Source organism: Mobula hypostoma, chromosome 1 (assembly GCF_963921235.1).
Source record: "Mobula hypostoma chromosome 1, sMobHyp1.1, whole genome shotgun sequence".
Taxonomy (NCBI): domain Eukaryota; kingdom Metazoa; phylum Chordata; class Chondrichthyes; order Myliobatiformes; family Myliobatidae; genus Mobula; species Mobula hypostoma.
The window spans coordinates 248,495,954-248,519,160 of NC_086097.1; the positions used below are offsets into that span (position 1 = coordinate 248,495,954).

The 23,207-nt window shown below is 43.2% G+C and overlaps 1 protein-coding gene across 2 annotated transcripts; it reads right to left on the reverse strand.

The window, feature by feature from the left end:
- Positions 1 to 1,543: 1,543 nt before the first annotated feature.
- LOC134356166 (coiled-coil domain-containing protein 127-like) lies at positions 1,544 to 22,496 on the reverse strand. 2 transcript variants are annotated; one of them, XM_063066852.1, is made up of 4 exons: positions 22,399 to 22,479; positions 14,980 to 15,095; positions 10,539 to 10,701; positions 1,544 to 7,333 (listed from the first exon to the last, which is right to left on the reverse strand). In XM_063066852.1, exons 3-4 carry the CDS (start codon positions 10,660 to 10,662, stop codon positions 6,654 to 6,656), a joined length of 804 nt encoding a protein of 267 aa, XP_062922922.1. In that variant the 5' UTR covers positions 10,663 to 10,701; positions 14,980 to 15,095; positions 22,399 to 22,479; the 3' UTR covers positions 1,544 to 6,653. The 2 variants fall into 2 exon arrangements, with proteins under 2 accessions (XP_062922922.1, XP_062922912.1); XM_063066842.1 differs by lacking the exon at positions 14,980 to 15,095 and having other exon boundaries at positions 22,399 to 22,496.
- Positions 22,497 to 23,207: the final 711 nt, after the last annotated feature.

Consider the following 23,207-nt stretch of genomic DNA (forward strand, 5'->3'; position numbering starts at 1 on the left):
TTCCTCTCCGCCCTGTCTAATCAAGCACATGTCAACCTCTGTTTTAAATATAGCCAACTGTGCCAATGAATTGCTCAGATTCATCACCCTCTGGGTAAAGAAATTCCACCTCATCTCTATAAATGAATGCCCTCTGTTGTTAGACAGTTTGTCCCTGGGGTGAGGAGGGCTGTGTTGCGGGAAAGGTACCAGCTATCAATCTATGCCCCTCGTAATCTTATCACACATTATCATACTCCCCTCAGCTCCGCCACTCCTTAGAAAATACCCCAGTTTGTTTGGCCTCTCCTTAAACAGTAACTTATGCCTTTAATCCAGACTGCATCCTGTGAACCTCTTCTGCACCCTGTCCAATGTATCACTGTTACAGTGGGTCAACGGCAATGACAGATTCATCCAAGAGGAGCTGGCCAAAGTTGACAGGAATGGGACACTAGCCAGAATGACAGCAGAGCAGCAATGACTGGAGTTTTTGGGGCAATTTAGAAGGTGGAGGGCAGATGCGTCCCAAAGATGAAGTATTCTAAAGGGAGGATGAGGCAAGCGTGGCTGACAAGGGAAGTCAGAGACAGCATTGAATCAAAAAGGAGGGCATAGAGTAGTAACAGAAACGAGAGGGAAGCCGAATGATTGGGAAGCTTTACAAACCAACAAAAGCCAGTGAAAAACAATGAGAGAAAAGATGAAATCTGAAGGTAAGCCAGCCAATAATATTAAAGAGGCTGCCGAAAGCTTTTCTTCCAGAGGTAGAAAGAGTAAAATTAAGGCAGAGTGCTCATAGAGTGCTGGAAATGACACTGGAGAGGTAGTAATGGGAAAAAAGGAATGGTGAACAAACTGAATAAGAATTTTGCCAGCGAGGGGGAGAAGTGAGTATCATGCTTTCTGCTCCAACGCCCATACATCTGGGAATGTGGGAAGAAGCTGAATCATAGAACATAGAATAGTACAGCACAGTACAGGCCCTTCGGCCCACTATGTTGTGCCGACCCTTAAACCCTGCCTCCCATATAACCCCCCCACCTTAAATTCCTCCATATACCTGCCTAGTAGTCTCTTAAACTTCACTAGTGTATCTGCCTCCACCACTTACTCAGGCAGTGCATTCCACGCACCAACCACTCTCTGAGTAAAAAACCTTCCTCTAATATCCCCCTTGAACTTCCCACCCCTTACCTTAAAGCCACGTCCTCTTGTATTGAGCAGTGGTGCCCTGGGAAAGAGGCGCTGGCTATCCACTCTATCTATTCCTCTTATTATCTTGTACACCTCTATCATGCCTACTGTCATCCTCATTCTCTCCAAAGAGTAAAGCCCTATCTAAAATGTTTTTGCATTTTTAAAATCTATTCAATATACCTATACTGTAATTGATTTACAGTACTTGTTTATTATTATTATTTTTATTTTATTATTTTTTTCTTCTCTTCTACATTATGTATTGCATTGAACTGCTGCTGCTAAGTTAACAAATTTCACACCACATGCCGCTGATAATAAACCTGATTCTGAAGTAAAAAAAAATAGAAAACACAAGGGCAATGCAACCTTTTGTTTATTAAAAATAATTAATTATAGACAAGAAAATACTGGAATTCATCATTTTATTGAATAGTTTATCAGTTTGAACTCGTCAGTTTTATGGGGAAAAATAAGATATTGCTAAAAAAAATACATCAAATGAAATATTCAAACAAAATCATATTTTCACCCCAAATCTCTAAACGGTACGGGATTAAAACAATAATTCAAAGTTATTTATACATATTCAATAATTAGAGATTCCAATACAAATCACACTTCATCCAGAAATCTCAAATTCAATCCAGTCACTTGCTGAAAACACTTATACACAATCTGACTCTGTAAAAACAAGGGAATTTCTTAAAAATAGCCAAATCCAAAAGTAATCACTCCTGAACAAAAGTGATTTAAAACCACATATATAACTCAAATTCCCTTACCCATGATTTTCCACATCTTTATATAGGCCATTGTTACAAATAAAACTAATCCAAAATCAAAACAAAATAAATACCATTAGCCTGTGACCACTACAGGCTTGTTATACTTGCATGATGCACCCTCAGCTCCAATGAAATGATTGTTCCAGAGTCAGAACCCCTATTAGCAATTAGCAAACACACAATCTTGAAGTGATCAGCAAAGATTTGACCTCTGCTAATCGCAAGCCACAAGCTGCCACAAAATAAAGCAATACATAATTTACTACTTTCACTTTTACCACACCCCCACTAATGTGACTCGTTACCATAATAAACCCTGCAGCACAGAATACGAAGCAGACAGAGAACAGACATGGCTCCTACACAAGTCCAAAGATCAGATCATCCACAGTTTGGACCACTGAATTGAGCAAGGTTTAGTAACCAAGTCTAACGTGTTCTTATGAGCACATTTTGACTTCTGTTCCTAATGTGGAAGTATTTGGGAGTTTGATATATATTGGCACAACTTTATCTAATTATAAATACTTCTTGGTTGCATTTTGATATGGTTATTGCTGAAATTGAAATCCATCTGCACGTCCCATTATTTTTATACCAGAAAACACAAAGGCCCATCACCTTAACCAAAGGAAGAACAAAACCAAGAGAAAATCCGCAGATGTTGGAAATCAAAGTAAAACACACAAAATGCTGGAAGAACTCAGCAGGCCAGGCAGCATCTATGGAAAAGTGTAAACATTTTGTGCTGAGATTCTTCATCAGGACTGGCAAAAGAGATGAGAAGTGCGAGTTAGAAGATTGGGAGAGAGGAGCAGGAAGCACAAGGGGATAGGTGAAACTGGGAGGGGGAGGGGTGAAATCAAGAGCTGGAGGTCGACTGGTGGAAGAGATAAAGGTCTACAGGAGGAATTTGATAGGAAAGGATAGAAGGCCGTGGAAGAAAGGGAAGAGGGAGGAGGATCAGTGGGAGGTGATGGGCAGGTAAGGAGATAAGGTGAGAGAGGGAAATGGGGAATGGGGAAGGAGAGGGCAATGACTGGAAGTTCGAGAAATCAATGTTCATGTCATCAGATTGGAGACTATCCAGATGGGAGACAAGGTGTTACTCCTCCATCCTGACTGCAGCCTCATCATGGCAGTAGGACAGGCCATGGACTCCCAGGACAGTCAGAATGGGAATGGGAGTTACTTCATTTACGTACTTACCATATTTTTAATTGGCACACCTGGCCATATACATCTCCTTTCTCTCCTCTATTCAGGGCCCAAACAGTCCTTCCAGGTGAGGCAACACTTCACCTGTGAGTCTGCTGGGGTCATCTGTTGTGCTCCTGATGAGGCCTCCTCTACATTGGTCAGACCTGAGGTAAATTGGGAGGATGCTTCATCAAGCACCTCCTCATCATTCGTGACAAGTGGAACTTCCCAGTGGCCAAACATTTTACTTCCCATTCCCATTCCCATTCCGATGTCAATTTATGGCACCCTTTTGCGCCAAGAAGAGGCCACCCTCAAGGTGGAGGAACAACACCTCATATTCTGTCCGGGTACCCTCCAACCTGATGGCATGAATTTTGATTTCGCCTTCCGGTGAACAAAATTTCCCCCTCTTTCCTCGATTCCACACTCTGACCTTCTCACCTGCCTATTACTTTCCCCTGGATGCCCGCCTCCTTCCCTTTCTCCTATTGTCCACTCTCCTCTCCTATCAAATTCTTTCTTCTCCAGTCCTTGACCTTTCCCACCCACCTGGATTCACCAATTACCTTCCAGCTCGTTGCCTTCCCCTCTTCCCACCTTTTCATTCTAGCTTTTCCCCCCTTCTCACTCTTGATAAACGGTCTCAGCCCAAAATCTAGACTGATTCTTTCCTATAGATGCTGCCTGACCTGCTGAGTTTTGTGTGTGTTATTTATAGTGCTGTTTAAGAAAACAAAATATTGGAAATTAAGAGGAGTGAACAGCACGAGCTCACTGACAAGACTATAAAACAAAGGGGTAGAATTAGCCCACTTGGCACATTGAGTCTGTTCGTGGCTGATTGAAATGAAAAGTACACGCATTGAACTGAAACGTATACACGTAGTATTAACCAGTATTTCCATTCAACGTGATCAGTGAAGGTGAGGATATTTCCATAAAAAGAGAAGAACAGCTTTTGAGAAAGGTTTCAATCAAATTGTTCCTGGAACAATTCACTACCTGCTGAAGCAAGCCATAATCCTCTGCTTAAAACCTGCTTAAAACGTGAGTGCCTTATGATGCTTGCAGACCTCGAATATTCAAGTGAATTTGATGGTTAAAATGGGTGTAGGCTAAACCATTTGGCATCATTGTGTATGATGGGCTTCCTTCAAGTAAATGGAATATTTCCAGTCTGCAAGACCCATAAACAGAAAGCCCAGTTATGTTTAAGGTACAGAGTTAGATTAATTACTAGGCTGATATTTTTGAATGAACAATAGGACATAGAACAGTACAGCACAGGAATAGACATTTAGCCCACAATGTTATGCCGAACCAGCTAAAAAGCAAATCAAAACACCCAAACACTAATTCCTCCTACCTACAGCATATCCATATCTTCCATCTTCCTTACATCCAGGTGCCTATCCAAATGTCTCTTAAAAACTTCCTTTGCCTCTACCACCGTTCCGGGCAGCGCATTGCAGGCATCCACCACTCTGAGTGAAAAAGCTTACTCCACACATACCCCTCGAACCTATCCCCTCACCTTGAATGCATGCCCTTTGGTATTTGACATTTCAACCCTGGGAAACGGATATTCTCTGTCCACTCTTTCTATCCTATCTCATAATCTTATAAACCTCTGTCAGATCTCCCCTTGGTCTCCACCGCTCCAGAGAAAACAACCCAGGTTTATCCAGCCTCTTGTGTTAGCACATGCCCTCTAATGTGGGCAGCATCCTGGTAAACCTCTTCTGCACCCTCTCCAAAGCCTCAACATCCTTCCTATAGTGGGGCAACCAGAAGTGTATACTACACTCCAAGCGTGGCCTAATCCGAGTTTTATAAAGTTGCGTCATAACCTCTTCATTTTTTCCCTCAATGCTCAACTCGACGGTGGTGTCTGAAAAGAGGATGCTGTCCAAGTTGCATGCCATCTTGGACAATGTCTCCCATCCACTACATAATGTACTGGGTGGGCACAGGAGTACATTCAGCCGGAGACTCATTCCACCGAGATGCAACACAGAGCGTCATAGGAAGTCATTCCTGCCTGTGGCCATCAAACTTTACAACTCCTCCCTTGGAGGGTCAGACACCCTGAGCCAATAGGCTGGTCCTGAACTTATTTCCATCTGGCATAATTTACATATTATTATTTACTTATGGTTTTATCTATATTCTATTCTTGATTGGTGCAACTGTAACAAAACCCAATTTCCCTCAGGATCAATAAAGTATGTCTGTCTATCTATCTAACTAATAAAATACTTGACTCAGGAGTCTAACAATAACAACATGAGAGTGACAAACAAAATCCATTAAATTATTGAATTCCACTGGAAAAAAATTCAACTTTGAAGGATGGAATGCTTGTTTTTATTAGTCAAGGCATTGAGTCCAAAAGTCAAGAAGTTATGTTGCAAGTTTATAGAACTCTGGCTTAGCCACATCTGGAGAATTGCACACAGTTCTAGTTGCCCCACTATAGGAAAGATGTTGAGACTTCGGAAAGGGTGCAAAAGAGGTTTTCCAGGATGCTGTCTGGTTTAGAGGGCACATGCTATCACAAGAAGCTGGATAAACTTGGGTTGCTTTCACTGGGGCAGCAGAGGCTGAGGGGAGATCTGACAGAGGTTTATAAGATTAGGAGAGACAGAGATAGAGTGGACAGGGAGTGTCTGTTTCCCAAGGTAGAAATGTCTAATACCAGAGGGCAAGCATTAAAGGTGAGGGGCTATGTTCAAAGGGGATGTGAGGTGCAAGTTGTTTGTTTTTTTACTCAGAGTTGTGAATGTGCTGCCTAGTATGGTAGTTGAAGCAAATACATTACATTTTTAAGAGACAGTTAGATAGGCACATGAATATGAGGAAGATGGAGGGATCTGAATGTTGTGTAGGTAGGAGGGATTCATCTTGGGGGGGGGGTTGATTTACTTTTAGCTGGGTTGGTATAATATAGTGGGCTGAGGGGCCTGTTCCTACGCTGTACTGTTCTATGCTAATAAAGCAGGGGCCACAAATTCATTTGTTCATAATCAGGGAATCTAAAATAGAGTTTCACCTCAAGAGATGTCATTGATCAGAGTCCTGAAAATGGGAATTATCAGCTCCAAAATGTGCTGAGATTAATTTGCATTTATGGTATAAGCTTAGCCATTCCAGAGTCATAATTCAGTCCGGTGGAAATTCTCATAGCAAGACTGCAGGTGTTTTACTTTTTTTCTCTGTGGCAAACAGTAAGCTATCTAACAGTTATGTAGAACCAGAACACAAATAGTATGTTACTTAATCAGATTACACCTTCTGATGAAGGGCCTGGGCCTGAAATATTGATGGCTGCCTGACCCGTGGGGTTCCTCCAGCATTTCGTGTGTAATACAAATTACGCTGTGTTTTGTAGACTGATGATAACAGGAGCCACTAAATTGTCTCCATTTTTCATTGCTTTCTCTGCAGATGTCTTCCTCGTATTTGTTTTAAATGACCAGTATTCTAATTAACCTGATTATCCAAAAAGGCTTTTTCTACTTTTTTCAATTTTTGCAGCTCGGCTTGAAGTTCCCAATATTTCAGATAAACCCACAACAACCTGCCATTCTTTCTTTTGTCTGTGTTTTGTACATTTGCACAGTGTGTTTCATAGTTAAAGATATATTTCAAATCATTTTCGATGCCCAACTGTCTAGCAATTGGATTGGCAGCCGCTTTACTGAGCATCTTCCTCTCTAATTCAAGTCTTTCTTGTTTCGGACTAAAGAGACTGCAGAAAAGATTTTGCCTGTTGACCAGGGAATTTTCATATTCTGTTATGAGTGCTCTAGCTTGAGTTTCCCACTCTCCTTCTTTCCGCACCAGATCTCGATACAGAACCCCGGCTACTCCTGACCGTAGCAGGGAGCGCTTTTCCCCCTCTATATTTTTACGCTCTTGTTCCAGCTGCCGGCGTTCTTCAACTAGCCGGTGGCTCTGTGCAGAAAGTGCTTCACGATAACTTTGGACTTTGCTTCTGAGCTTCTCCTGCTCCAGCTCACAGCGTGCAAGTGAACGTCGATTCTGAACAATGATGTCTTCATACATCAATTTCAGATTTTTCTCTGTAGTTTCTATCGTGTTCTTGCATGCTGTTTTCACTTGTTCTATTTCTTTCTGCGATTCTCTTGACCAGATCCATCCTTAAAAAAATTAAAGCGGCTTTCAATTGCAACTAGATTCATTTCTAGAGAGCAAATATAACTTTCCAGGATAAAATTTTATGGTGTTACAGGAAAGATACTGGCATGGATAAAGGGATGGCTGACAAGAAGCAGCGAGTAGGAATAAAGTTTTCTGGTTGGCTGCCAGTGATTACTGGTGTTCCTCAGGGGTCAGTAGTGGAACTGCTACTTTTCATATTGATGGTGAAAGATTTGGATAATGAAACTGATGGCTTTGTGGCAAAGTTTACGGATGATACAAAGATAGGTGGAGGGGTAGGTAGTGTTGAGGAAGCAATGCGATTGCAGCAGGACTTAGACAAATTGGAAGAATGGGCAAAAAAGTGGCGGATGGGATACAGTGTTGGGAAATGTATGATAATGCATTTCGGTAAAAGGAACGATAGTGTGGACTATTATCTAAATGGGGAGAAGGTTCAAACATCAGAGGTGCAGAGGAACCTCGGAGTCCTCATGTAAGACTCCCAGAAGGTTATTTTACAGGTTGAGTCTGTGGTAAAGAAGGCAAATGCAATGTTGGCATTTATTTCAAGGGGAATAGAATATAAAAACAAGGAGATAATGTTGAAGCTTTATAAAACACTAGTCAGGTTGCACTTGGAGTATTGTCAACAGTTTTGGGCCCCATATCTCAGAACGGATGTGTTGTCATTGGACAGAGTCCAGAGGAGGTTCATGAGGATGATTCCGAGAATGAAGGGGTTAACACATGATCGTTTGGCAGCATTGGGCCTGTATTCACTTGAATTTAGAAGAATGCGGGGGGTGGGGTGGGGGAAATCTCATTGAATCCTACTGAATGTTGAAAGGACTAGACAGGGTGGATATGGAGAGGATGTTTCCTGTGGTAGGGGTATCCAGATCTAGCGAGCACAGCGTCAAAACTGAGGGGCAACCCTTTAGAACAGAGGTAAGAAGGACATTTTTATTAATCAGAGGGTAGCTCTGCCACAGATTGCGGTGGAGGGCAAGTCCATGGGTATATTTAAGGTGGAACTTGATAGGTTCCTGATTGGGCAGGGCATCAAAGAATATGGCGAGAAGGCAGGTGTATGGGATTGAGTGGATCTGGGATCAGCCATAATTGAATGGCGGAGCAGACTCAATGGGCTGAATGGCCTAATTTTGCTCCTGTGTTTTATGGCTTTACGGTCCATTAGACTAAAAGACTTTCAAGTCCCTCCAGCATTTTACAAATGCGAGAAGATCTGCAGATGCTGGAAATCCAAAGCAACACACACAAAATGCTGGAGGAACTCAGCAGGCTAGGCAGCATCTATGGAAATGAATAAACAGTCAACTGAGGACTGAGAGGGAAGGGACAAGATGCCTGAATTAGAAGGTGGGGCAGGGGAGAGAGGCTGGCTGGAAGGTGATAGGTGAAACTAGGTGGGGATCCCCTTCCCTTTTTGTCCACACCCCTCTTCTCCAGCCCTTAATCTTTCCCACCTGGCTTCACCTAGCCTCTCTCCCCTCCCCACACCTTCTAATTCAGGCATCTTGCCCTATTCCTCTCAGTCTTCAGTCGACTGTTTACTCTTCTTAATTAAGAACACAAGAAATAGGAGCAAGAGTCGGCCATCTGACCCATCGAGCCTGCTCCGCCATTCAATAAGAACATGGCTGATCTGACCATGGACTCATCTCTATTTACCTGCCTTTTCCCCATAACCCTTAATTCCCCTACTATGCAAAAATCTATCCAACCTTGTTTTAAATATATTTACTGAGGTAACCTCCACTGCTTCATTAAGCAGAGAATTCCACAGATTCACAACTTTTTTGGAAAAGCAGTTCCTCCTCATCTCCATCCTAAACCTACTCTCCTGAATCTTGAGGCTATGTCCCCCAGTTCTAGTCTCACCTACCAGAGGAAATAACTTTCCTGCCTCTATCTATCTATCCCTCCTGAATTCCAATGAGTACAGTCCCAGGCGACTCAATCTTTCCTCATAGTCTAATCCCCCCATCTCTGGAATCAACTTGGTGAACCTCCAAAGCAAGTATATCCTTCCTCAAGTAAGCAAACCAGAACTGCACACAGACTCCAAGTGCAGCCCCACCAGTCCCCTGTTCTGCAGCCGTAACACTATCTCTGATCAACAGTGCCATGCCCCCCACCTCTTATGCCTCCCTCCCTGTCCTTTCTGAAATATCTAAAGCCTGGCACTTGAAGTAGCCAATCCTGTCCCTGAGCCATCCAAGTCTCTGTAATGGCCACAATATCATAGCTCCAAGTACTGATCCGCACTCTAAGCTCATCTGCTTTGTTCAGAATACTCCTTGCATTAAAATACACATCTCAACCCACTGGTCTGAGCACGTCCCTTCTCTATCACCTGCCTATCTTTCCTCTGGCACTGTCTCCAAGCTTTCTCTATCTGTGAGCCAACCGCTCCTTCCTCCGTCACTCAGTTCGGTTCCCACCCCCAAGCAATTCTAATGGCCTTTGCAAACCTCCCCGCCAGGACAATGGTCCCCCTGGGATTCAGGTGCAACCTGTCCTTTTTCTACAGGTCCCACCTGCCCCAGAGGTCCCAATGATCCAGAAATCTGAATCCCTGCCCCCTGCTCCAAACCCTCAGCCAAATCTAGCTTCCTTCTCTTTTTTGCTCGCTTAGTGGTTCTTCAATACTCTTGGCGACTTTGTATGCACAGGCTTTTAGTTTGATGCCCTCTTTCATTATCCAAGGCTGGCTCTCCCTACTCTTCTACCTTACTTTTAATTGGAATACACTGTGAAAAATCTCTTTGAAAGTCGTCCACTGTTCCTCAACCGTCCCACCATATAGTTCCCAAATATAGCAGCCAAATCCTCCCTCATCCCATTGTAGTTTCCATCGTCCTGCATAAACGATGATGCTGCCTGATCTGCTGAGTTTTCATAGATCTGCTTCAATTGATGCTGCCTGATCTGCTGAGTTCCTCCAGCATTTTGTGTGAATTGCTCAAGATTTTCAGCATCAGGGATTATAAAACGAAGGGAGTTAAAATATCTTTTTGAAAACTTCCACTGGCTGAAGAATCCAAAAGTTTATTTTGCATTTCTGCATAATTGTTTTTTATAACCATAAGCCAGCTTTTACTACTGAAGAAGACCAAATCCACTCTAAATATTGTGGTACAACCAGGAAACAATTCTAATACAAATCAACACACTTACGGAAGGCAGCAAGAGCCAACATAGGAACTAGTAGAGCGTAATTCCATTTGCTTCCACCGCCTTCTCCATCTCTGCGATTGGGCAAGATATTCCAATTCTCTCCTGGTGCATTCAGATTATTCATGGGGTCTCAGTTTGCTGCTGATAACAACGATACCTGGATCTGGGCAGGAAAAATAAAGCAAATATTTCTCCAAAAGTGATAAACAGATAGAACTGCAGTGGCTTGTATCATTAAAAACAGTCCTTGCAACTCCTCAGTCAATGATATGCTGCAAACACAATACCACTGACATTTCAAATTCTGGCAATGGTGACTGAAGTGGAAGATAATGGAACCAAAAGATTAACATGATCAACAAGTTCCATTTTGAAGAAGCTGATGATCTAATTGCTTTTAACATTGCCCCTCTTGTTTCAAACAAATGCACTTTAAAAATTAACTTGTACTATATGAAGCTCGTGCCATAAACTGAGCTGGAATAAATATCTTTTTGACGTGTCACAGGTCACATGCCATACTCTGCCCTTTTTCATAAAACTTTTAGAAACCTGCTTTTCAGAATCAGGTTTAATATCACTGGCATATGTCGTGAAATCTGTTAACTTTGCGGCAGCAGTATAACACAATAGATGATAATAGAGGGGAAAAAATGTAAATTACGGTATACAGTCGGCCCTCCTTATCCACGAGTTCCGCATGCGCGAATTCAACCAATCGCGAATCGAGAAAACCCGGAAGTGCTCTTCCAGCACTTGCTGTTCAAGCATGTACAAACTTTTTTTTCTTGTCATTATTCCCTAAACAATGCAGTATAACAACTATTTTACATAGCATTTACATTGTATTAGGTATTATAAATAATCTAGAGATGATTTAAAGAATACGGGAGGATGTGCATAGGTTATCGTGGATCGGGATCGAAAAAAAAACATTAGTTCTCTTACTAAGTAAGTTGGAACAGGTACATCCGGTATTATTTAGTGTCAGTTAGTCAAACATTTGTCTTAGTATATAGTATATATTTTACCTTTCTATGCATATAAAATACTTAAGAAACGTATGTTTCAGTGCCGGGCTTGGGAACGGAAGTTCCTGAGTTCGATCCAGTGACAGACCGCTCTCCATTGTGCCGGATTAATATGGAGGATCAAAAACCCAAAACCCAATAATTAAACCATTGCATTGCTTAGTAATAATTGTAGCTTTAATTGGGCAGGGCCTTTCCCATTTTATCCTTTAAAATTGTTCCGATCGTTGACTGACTGTAGCCTAACGCTTTTCCAATGACCGATGGCGTTTCACCTCTTTCTGATCACTTTATTTTCAATCATGATCGTGATTATTTTCGTGAACAGAAACACTGCGGATTCAGAGCTCCGCCGCCGGGTCCTAATGCCCACCGCACTGAGACAGGTTGAATAAGGGACATGAGCATCCGTGTGTTTTGGTATCCGCGAGGGGTCCCGGAAGCAATTCCTCGCAGATAAGGAGGGCTGACTGTATGTACATACACACACAGTTGCACAAAACGTTTGTGACCCCTTTGAAGTTACTTGGTTTTCTGCACTAATTACTCATAGAATATGGTCTGATCTTCATCCAAGTCACAATAATAGACAAACACACTCTGCCTAAACTAAAAACACACAAACAATTGTACTTCTTCTCGTCAATATTGGGTACACCATTTAATTAACCACAGTCTAGGTTCAAAAAAACTATGTAAACCTCTGGGGTAATTCATTCTACTAAAGACCAACGACGGGACCCGAGGTCATGAATAACTCCATCTCAAAGCAGCAAGGAAGACTGAAGCATCGAGGTGAAGACGTTCGGACCCGGTCAGCAATCGCTCTCATCAGGGCCAGAGGGTCAGCGATCGCTCCCAACAGAGGCCACCATTCGGACCAGGCATGAGTTCTGAGTCACAACTGTTCGATGTTCTGAAATTTATGTGATCAGACTGTACTTTACATTGTCCTCCTTCAGCTTTTGGTGTTTTGTTTCTTTTGGCCGATTGGTGGATGGGTGATCTGTAAGCTCTTTGTGTGTCTGTGGGGGTTGGGGGGGGTCATGGGGGTTTTTGATGCAACTGTCATTTTTCCTTTTTGCAAGTGAGGGGGTTGGTGGCTGCTTTTTTCTCTGTGGGGGAGGGGTTGAGGATGTGTTGCTATTGTCACTGACCTTTTCTCTGCAAATGAGGGAGTGGGTGATTGTTATTATCACTGTCTTTTTTTCTGCGAGTGAGGGGGTCAGAGATTGTCTTGTTGCTTTTTTTTCCTGTGGAGGGTGTTGGGGATCGTTATTGTTGCTCTTTTTCTGTGGGGAGAGGGTGGGGGATTCTGGTGTCTGTGTGTCTTGTTTCTTTTAATTTTTCAAGTGTATTTCATGGCTACCTGGAGAAGACGGATATCAGAGTTGTATTGTACATGTATACTTTGACAATGAAATGAACCTTTGAACCTTAAACTTCCTCGAAACTCTCCAAGATTGGTTAGACATGACCTACCACACACAAAGCCCTGCTGACTATCCTTAATCAGTCCATGTCTATCCAAATACTTATATATCCAGTCCCTTAGAACACATTTCCAGTAAATTTCCCACAACTGATGGCACTCACCGGCCTATAATATCTTGGTTTCTGTTTAGAGCCTTTTTTAAACAGCACAACAACACTGGCTGTCCTCCAGTCTTCTGGAACCTCTCCTGTTGCTGAGGGTGCTTTAAATATCTCTGCCAGGGCCCCAGCAATTTCTGCACTTGCCTCCCGCGGGGTCCGAGGGAACACCTTGTCAAGTTCCAGGGATTTATCTACCTTGATTTGTCCCAGGATAGCAAACACCTCCACTGTAATCTGTACAGGGTCCATGAAGTTGTTGCTGTTTTGCCTCACTCCTATAGACTGTATTCATCTCCCGTATAAATACAGATACAAGAATGTGCATGGTAGGTCATGTTTGACCAATCTATTGGAGTTTTTCGAGGAGGTTACCAGGAAAGTGGATGAAGGGAAGGCAGTGGATGTTGTCTATATGGACTTCAGTAAGGACTTTGACAAGGTCCCGCATGGGAGGTTAGTTAGGAAAATTCAGTCGCTAGGTATACATGGAGAGGCGGTAAATTGGATTAGACATTGGCTCAATGGATGAAGCCAAAGAGTGGTAGTAGAGAATTGCTTCTCTGAGTGGAGGCCTGTGACTAGTGGTGTGCCACAGGGATCAGTGCTGGGTCCATTGTTATTTGTCATCTATATCAATGATCTGGATGATAAGGTAGTAAACTGGATCAGCAAATTTGCTGATGATACAAAGATTGGAGATGTAGTGGACAGTGAGGAAGGTTTTCAAAGCTTGCAGAGGGATTTGGACCAGCTGGAAAAATGGGCTGAAAAATGGCAGATGGAGTTTAATACAGATGAGTGTGAGGTATTGCACATTGGAAGGACAAACCAAGGTAGAACATACAGGGTAAATGGTAAGGCACTGAGAAGTGCAGTAGAACAGAGGGATCTGGGAATACAGATACAAAATTCCCTAAAAGTGGCGTCACAGGTAGATAGGGTCGTAAAGACAGCTTTTGGTACATTGGCCTTTATTAATCGAAGTATTGAGTATAAGAGCTGGAATGTTATGATGAGGTTGTATAAGGTATTGGTGAGGCTGAATCTGGAGTATTGTGTTCAGTTTTGGTCACCAAATTACAGGAAGGATATAAATAAGGTTGAAAGAGTGCAGAGAAGGTTTACAAGGATGTTGCCGGGACTTGAGAAACTCAGTTACAGAGAAAGGTTGAATAGGTTGGGACTTTATTCCCTGGAGCGTAGAAGAATGAGGGGAGATTTGATAGAGGTATTTAAAATTATGATGGGTATAGATAAGAGTGAATGCAAGCAGGCTTTTTCCACTGAGGCAAGGGGAGAAAAAAACCAGAGGACATGGGTTAAGGGTGAAGGGGAAAAGTTTAAAGGGAACATTAGGGGAGGCTTCTTCACACAGAGAGTGGTGGGAATATGGAATGAGCTGCCAGACAAGGTGGTAAATGCGGGTTCTTTTTTAACATTTAAGAATAAATTGGACAGATACATGGATGGGAGGAGTATAGAGGGATATGGTCCGTGTGCAGGTCAGTGGGACTAGGCAGAAAATGGTTCGGCACAGCCAAGACGGGCCAAAAGGCCTGTTTCTGTGCTGTAGTTTTTCTATGGTTTCTAATGCATTTAAGGTCTCCTCCATCTGTTTTGGCTCCGCACATGGATTACCATTCTGGTCTTCCATAGGACCAACTTTGTCCCTTGCAATCCTTTTGCTCTTAACATACCTGTAAAATCCCTTAGGATGCCCCTTCACCTTGTTTACTAGAGCAACTTCATGCCTTCTTTTACCCTTCCTGACTTCTTTCTTGTCTTTACTCGCATTTCTTGTACTCCGTAAGTACCTTAATTGTTCCTGCTTGCCCAGACTTGCTATGCACCTCCTTTTTTCTTCTTTTATGAAAACAGGTTGAGTGAACTCGGCCTTTTCTCCTTGGAGCGACGGAGGATGAGAGGTGACCTGATAGAGGTGTATAAGATGATGAGAGGCATTGATCATGTGGATAGTCAGAGGCTTTTTCCCAGGGCTGAAATGGCTGCCACAAGAAGACACAGGTTTAAGGTGCTGGGGAGTAGGTACAGAGGAGATGTCAGAGTTAAGTTTTTTACACAGCGAGTGGTGAGTGCGTGGAATGGGCTGCTGGCAACGGTGGTGGAGGCGGATATGATAGGGTCTTTTAAGAGACCTTTGGATAGGTACATGGAGCTTAGAAAATAGAGGGCTATGGGGAAGCCTAGTAATTTCTAAGGTAGGGGCATGTTCGGCACAACTTTGTGGGCCGAAGGGTCTGTATTGTGCTGTAAGTTTTCTATGACTGTTGGGTGGTCTGTAACATAGCCCCAATAACGTGGTCATACCTTTCTTATTTCTCAGTTCCACCTATAACACCTCACTAGTCAAGTTGTCCAGTCTGTCCTGACGGAGAACTGCTGTGACAGTTCCCTGACCCCTCCTCCTTTAATCCCTCCCACCTCATCACATCTAAAACAACAGAACCCTGCTCCTCCTGCAGCTAAGTCTCATTAATGACTACAACGTCATAACTCCAGGAGCTGATCCATGCCCTGAGCTCAGCTACCGTTCCAACTTCTTGCATTGACATATCGGCAGCTCAGGGCACAACACTCAGCCTTTTGATTCCTGAACTTGTCTGAGGTTTTACCAACGTCTGCCTGCACAACCCCTCCACCAACTGTTCTGGCACTCTGGTTCCCATCCCACTGCAACTCTAAGGATGCTGAGGACTTGATCTGAGACGTCCTGAGTCTTGGCAAAATACCATGCAGGAATCTTGTTCTTGTTCACAAACCCTCCTGTCCATTCCCCTAATGAATCCCCTATCACCACAGCGTGCTTCTTTTTCCCCCTTCCCTTCTGAATCACAGAGGCAGGCTCAGTGCCAAAGACCCAACCACTGTGGCTTTCCTGTTAGTTCAATCCCCCCACCCACCAACATTATCCAAAGTGATATACCTGTTGTTGAGGGGGATGGCCACTGGCTCCTTTACCCCTTTCCCCTTCCTGACTGTCTCCCAGTTTCCTGTATCCTGCACCACAGGTGTAATTATCTCGCTATATGCCTTATCTATCACCCCTCCAAGTCTCCTGAATGATCTGGAGTTCATCCAGTTCCAGCTCCAATTCCTTAATACAAATTGTTAGAAGCTGCAACTGGATGCACTTCTCGCAGTTGTAGTCGTCAGGGACACTGGAGATCTCCCTGCCTTCTCATATCCCTCAAGAAGAGCATTCAACTCCTCTGTATGACATCTCTACTGTCCTAGCTGAGCAGATATAAAGACAGGAAGGAGAAAAAAAACTCAACCTAGGGCTTTTCTTTTCTTTGCTTTCTCTGACTGACCCATCTCTTAGCTGAAGCCTCGGAGAGCTAAAGCCTCAAGAACACCACTCTGACTCCGTCTACTCAGACTAGGTCAGACAATGGACCTGAGTGAAATACCCTCCTCTCAAGCTTCCAATGTCCGGATTGGTCACTGGTCAAAGCTCTATTATATAGAGGAATTTAACACATTAAAATACCCAATGATGACTTATCAATGACTTATTGTGTACAGTTCTGGTCACCAAATTATAGGAAAGATGTCAGTAAAATTGAGAGAGTACAGAGGAGGTTTACTAAAATGTTGCCTGGATTTCATCTCCTAAGTTACAGAGAAAGGTTGAACAAGTTAGGTCTATTCTTTGGAGCGTAGAAGGCTGAGGGAGGACCTGATGGAGGTGTTTAAAATTATGAGGGGGATTGACAGAGTTGATGTGGATAGGCTTTTTCCATTGAGAATGGGGGAGATTAAACAAGAGGACATGAGTTGAGAGTTAAAGGGCAAAAGTTTAGAGACAACATGAGGGGGAACTTCTTTACTCAGAGAGTGGTAGCTGTGTGGAACGAGCTTCCAGCAGAAGTGGTTGAGGCAGATTCGACATTGTCATGTAAAGTTAAATTGGACAGCTATATGGACAGGAAGGGAATGGAGGGTTATGGGCTGAGTGCAGGTCAGTGGGACTAGGTGAGAGTAAGAGTTCGGCATGGACTAGAAGGACCGAGATGGTCTGTTTCCCTGCTGTAATTGTTATATGGTTATATGTTATATGGTTATCAAGCAGAATATGATAATGATTTGTAACAGGAGATACAAAGAGAGTTCATGGAAAACTTGGATTTCATTTCAATAAAGGAGAAAAAGGCAGAGAGATTTAGGAAATAAATACCAGAACTAAAGACTTTGCTAGCTAAAGATACAATTGACGTGGTGGAGAAATTAATTTGGAGACAAGAACCACGATTACAACATTGCAGCTGCATGATGGTTAAAGGGACGAGATTACAGAGTTTGAAAGGAACAAGGAAATTGAAGAATATGAAAACTAGACTGTATATCGAACAAACTCTTCTTGGGCTTCTAGCAAAGCACAGGTATTGATTTTAACCAATGTTTCAAAGACAAACTCTGCCTTGTTCATCTTTACCTGGACCCGACTGGAAGCCTGAGAAGAGTTTATTTGTCATAAGCACTGGATTCTTTCCCAAGACTGTATATTTTAGCATTGAAGTTTTGCTTACCTGTGAGCTGACTATAGGTCATTCAGCACAGGGCTATGGTGACAGGATGAGGCTTTCCTTTTCAGGTGTAATGCCCTGGTTCATATTTTTACTGTTGGGCTGTATGTATTTCATTTAGCAGTTCTGTAAGAGCAGTCTGCTCTGTTTTCAGCTTGTTTATTGTTGAAGATAAGAGATGAGGAGAAATGTGTGCCATCCAATTAGGATGGTCGAATTAAGGGGAGGCTTTTCTGGTGAGAGACACTAAGGTTGGAATTGGGGCTTCGGATTCAACAGGAAATGAAGAGGGAAGACACAGGAGAGAAGAGGTCGTACAATTTGACCCGGAGTAGGACCATGGTTCGACGAAGCCAGGAGTGAAATCAATTGAGGATTGGTGACTATGGAGAAACTTTGACCTCCAACTTGTGCACATTTGAGTGTTTCATTAAAATGGGCCTTTTTCTTTTTTTTTGCTCTTTCCTTTACTAACCCTTTAGTCAGATTAAGATTCATAAATATCATCTTCTAATGGTATGCAGTGTACTATTTGTTATTTTGTTGCATCGATTTGTAACAGGGTAGCAAATTACACAGCATCGACACAAACAGGGGTTTGGGGTGGGAGACAGCCTCAATCTCATGAATTTGGCGGGGCCGGAGGTTGTTCTTCCCAGACTTACACAGCCAAGGAAACCAGGGGATTTCACAGGACTTCAGAGATGTCCTCCTTATTCAAAGAACTGGGCTTCTCTTCCTCCATCATTGATACTACACATATCTGCATCTCCTCCATTTCTCAGATATCCACACTCATCGCATCTTTCCACCACCTTAACAGGGATAGAGTTCTTCTTGTCCTTACCAACCACCCCGTGAGCCTTCACATCTAATACATCATTTTCCACAACTTCCGCCATCTCCAAAGGGATCCGACCACCAAACACATCTTTACCTCCCCCCACTCTCCACTTTCGCAGGGACTGCTCCCTTGTGATTCCCTTGTCCATTCATCCCTCCCCACTAATCTCCCTCCTGGCACTTACCCATGCAAGAGGCCAAAGTGCTACACCTGCCCATTCACCTCTCCCTTATCTATATTCAGTGCCCCAAACAGGTGAGACAACTTCACCTCTGAATCTGTTGGGGTCATCCATTGTACCCAGTGTTCCTGATACAGCCTCCTCTGCATGGATGAGACCAGTCGTAAACTGGGGGACCGCTCTGTCAAGCACCTCCGCTTCACCTGCCAGAAACAGAATTTCCTGCTGGCCAATCATTTTAGTTCCAATTCCAACATGTCAGTACATGGCCTCCTCTTGTGTCACAATCAGACCACTGTCAGGGAGGAGCACCACCTGGTATTTTGTCTGGGTAGCCTCCAATTTGAGGATAAGAACTATAATTTCTCCTTCTGATAATTTCTCCTTCTGGTCATTTCTTCCCTCCCCTTCTCTCTTTCTCTATTTCCCTGACCTTTCACATCATCTCACCTGCCTATCACCTCCACCTCCTCCTTCTCTTCCTCTTATGGTCCACTTCTCTCTCCAATCAGATTCCTTCCTCTCCCATCCTTTACCTTTCTTGGCATTCTTCCCCTTCCTTTCAGTCCTGAAGAAGGGTCTCGGCCTGAAGCATCAACTGTTTATTAATTTCCATAGATGCTGCCTGACCTGCTGAGTTCCTCCAGCATTTTGTATATGTTGCTTTGGATTTCCAGCATCTGCAGAACCTCTTGTGTAGGTGATAGGTGAAATCAGAAGGGTGGGGATGGGTGATGAAGAAAGAAGCTGGGAGGTGAGAGGTGGAAAGTTAAAAGGCTGAAAAAGGAACCTGATAGAGGAGTGTGGACCATGGGAGAAACGGAAGGAGGAGGGGCACCAGAGAGAGGTGTGAGGTGACAGGTAGGTGAGGAGAAGAGGTGAAGGGGGAACCAGAATGGGGAATAGAAGATAAAAGGAGTGGGGAGGGCAGAAATTACCGGAAGTTAAGAGAAATCGATATTCTCTGTGCTCACATTTGATAACCAAAATGGAGAGGTTTATTTGGATAATATAAAATTGGAGCATGCCACTGCATTATTTACTGTGTAACCAAAAAGGCACAAACTGGAAAAATATGCAAACAACAAAAAATATGCAACTGTTTTAGCACTGAAGGACCACTGGAATAATTATTGTGTTAATATTCAAATTCAGAGAATAAAAAGTTAAGCTGCCACTTGCTAAATTACTCCTGTGTCTATCTGATACAAATAGTATCTTGCTTTTGATTATTATTGCACATTAATGATGTAGCTCATGCTCTCCTCTTGCTGCTGCCATCGGGAAAGTGGTACAGGAGTCTCAGGACTCACACCGCATGGTTCAAGAACAGTTACTACTGTTCAACCATCAGGTTCCTAAATGAAAGTGGATAACTTCGTTCGCCTCATCATTGTCATGTTCCCACAGCCTATGGATTCATTTTCAAAGACCAGACCATGTCATGATGCAACCAGTCAGGATACTCTCTGCCGTGCATCTATAGAAGTTTGTCAAAGTTTTAGATGTCATACTGAATCTCTGCAAACTTCCAAGAAAGTAGAAGCGCTGCACTGCCTTATCTGAAATGGCATTTAGATGCTCAACCCATGACAGATCCTCTGAAATGATAACGCCAAGGAATTTAAAGTAACTCACCCTGTCACTCCCTCCTCCTGTACTCAATAATCAAATCACTGGTTCTGCCGATGTTTTTGTGGTACTATTCAATCCTCCTCCTGTACGCTGATTCGTCACCACCTTTGATTCAGCCAACAACAGTGGTGTCACCAGCAAACTTATATATGGAGCTGTACTTAGCTTCACAGTCATAAGTATAAAGCGAATAGATCAGGTTGGAGGCTATGCAGATGGAATATGAGGTGTTGCTCCTCCAATCTGAGAGTGGCCTCATTGTGGCAGTAAAGGAGGTCGTGGACAAACATGTCGGAATGGGAAATAGAATTAAAAGTGTAAACTGCATGTATTTCACTAGTGGTTATTAGAGCACTAGGGCACAGAAGCAGGCCCCTCAGCACATCCAGACTATGCAAAACCATTATTCTGGCTAGTCCCATTGACCTGCAATAGAACCATAACCCTCCACAATCCGCAGCCACCACTTTTGCTGGCAGCTTGTTTATATTTGCAGAGTTTGCCTTCTGTACTCTTTCACTGATCTTGTTATACTTGCTATTTTATAGATTTATTGAGTATGCCTGCAGGAAATGAATCTCAGGTTTGCATATGGTGTCATACATGTACTTTGATAATAAGATTATTAACTAAATGTGTGTGAAAATGGCTTATTAGCTTAATATATAAGACATTGAGTATGCCTACCAGCATAAATACATATAAATCTTTCATCTGCAGTATCATTCTAGGCCAGCACACCTTTTGAATGATTAAAAAATCTGGAGTTATCCAGATATGTTTCATAACGACCGGAATATCCACAAAATGAGTTATCTGTCTCAGGCTGACATTTATTTTGAAAGCTGATTAGAGGTCACATTAGATACAGCTTTCGAAAGCCTTATTTCTGTGTATCCTGAGCAATGGGATGCCACTCGCCCAGTTCAAATCTCTTGTGCCTGTAATATTTGTGTGACTAAATGACAAGCTCTGAATCACTCTTATTGAGAACACTGAAAAATCTACAAGGGTTTAATGTCTTTCCATTATTACGAGGATCCAAGCGCAGACTGAAGAAGACAACTGTGCAAATGCAAATGCAAATATAAATAGTAACAGATAACAAGAAGATGAGATTTATTGGATTCTGCAGATGTTGTAAATCCAAAGTAACATACATAAAATGCTGGAGGAACTCCGCAGGCCAGGCAGCATCCATGCAAAGGCACGAGAAAGAATAAGACAAGAGAACCTCATAGAGAGATCAGAAGTGGAAAGAGTGAGCAATTGCAAATTCCTGGGTGTCAATATCTCTGAGGATCTAACCTGGACCCAACATATCAATACAGCCTCAAAGAAGGTATGACAACAGCTATATTTCATTAGGAGTTTGAGAAGATTCGGTATGTCACCAAAACACTCGCAAATGTCTGTTTGGGACTATTCTAACTGGCTGCATCACCGTCTGGCTTTGGGGGGGGGGGAGGTTACCACACAGGATCAAAATAAACTGCAGGGAGTTGTAACCTTAGTCAGCTCCATCATGGGCACTAGCCTCCGTAGTATCCAGGGCACCTTCAAGGAGCGATGCCTCAAAAAGGCGGCATCCATCACTACGGACCCCCATGCCCTCCTCTCATTGCTACCATCGGGAAGGAGGTACACAAGCGTGAAAGCGCACACACACTGATTCAAGAACAGCTTCTTCCCCTCCCCTCCCCTCTGCCATTACGAATTGCAATGTACTGCCGGGGAATTAAACCTGACTCTGAGACAGGTCGACATTTCGGACCAAGACCCTTCAAAAGGACTCATAATAATTTATTATAAGTATTATATAATCATTATATTATACAATAATTTACAGAATAGTAATTGGAAATTTCTACCACCTTCCATGGCATTCTATTAAAAATTATGGCAGGCGGAAGTCCTGATGAAGGGTCCCGGCTGTTTATTTCCCTCCAAAGACGAGGCCGACAGCATTTTGTGTGCGTTGCCCTTCAGTCACCTTTTCCCATTAAAAATAAACACCATTCCTTACCGGTTCCGATCCCGCTGTCGCCACTCTCCGGCCGACGGTAACCGAACAGCCGCCACTCTCCGGCCTGACCCCTGACCCGCGCCGTGACGTCAGCCGCGGCCGCCGTTCGCGTCACCCGCCCAGGGACCCCAAAATGGCGACTCGTTGCTTAGCAACGGTGCGATCTCTGGCAGTTTTATAAACTTCAGATTCTGCAGATGTTGAAATCCAGAGCAACAAACAAACGCATAGAATGCTGGAGGAACTCAGCAGGTCAGGCAGCATCTATTTCAGATGTTATGTTGTTATGTTCTTATTGAAAGTTTACCGGCGATCCCCATGCAGACTGGTGAGGATGTTCTGATGGTGGTGTTACCGGTGTTTGCGTTGCTGTTCACTGGTTCCAAGGCTATTCAGGTTACGAAGCTATTTCGGGAGGGCATGTGGTGGGCAAGAGGAGGAACATATACCCCAGGCTGCTCTGGGAACCGAGGGAAGAGATTGCTGCGCCTCTGGCGATTATTTTTGCATCATCTATAGGGACGGGAGAAGTACTGGAGGATTGGAGGGTTGCAAATGTTCCCTTGTTCAATAAAGGGAGTAGATATAACTCAGGAAATTATAGACCAGTGAGTCTTAATAGATGTAATCTGATTAGGGGTAGTCAGCAGGGCTTTGTCAAGGGCAGGTCGTACCTTACGAGCCTGATTGAATTCTTTGAGGCTGGAACAAAACACATCGATGAAGGTAGAACAGTGGAAGTAGTGTATATGGATTTACGTAAGGCACTTGATAAGGTTTCCCATGCAAGGCTCATTCAGGAAGTAATG

Bases quoted from the DNA above. Each gene is read 5' to 3' on its own strand.
- LOC134356166 (XM_063066842.1), bottom strand. From the start codon at position 10,662: ATGAATAATCTGAATGCACCAGGAGAGAATTGGAATATCTTGCCCAAT. The intron at 7,334-10,538 runs GTAAGTGTGTTG...AATTTTTTTAAG, and splicing joins GTTGGCTCTTGCTGCCTTCC to GATGGATCTGGTCAAGAGAA.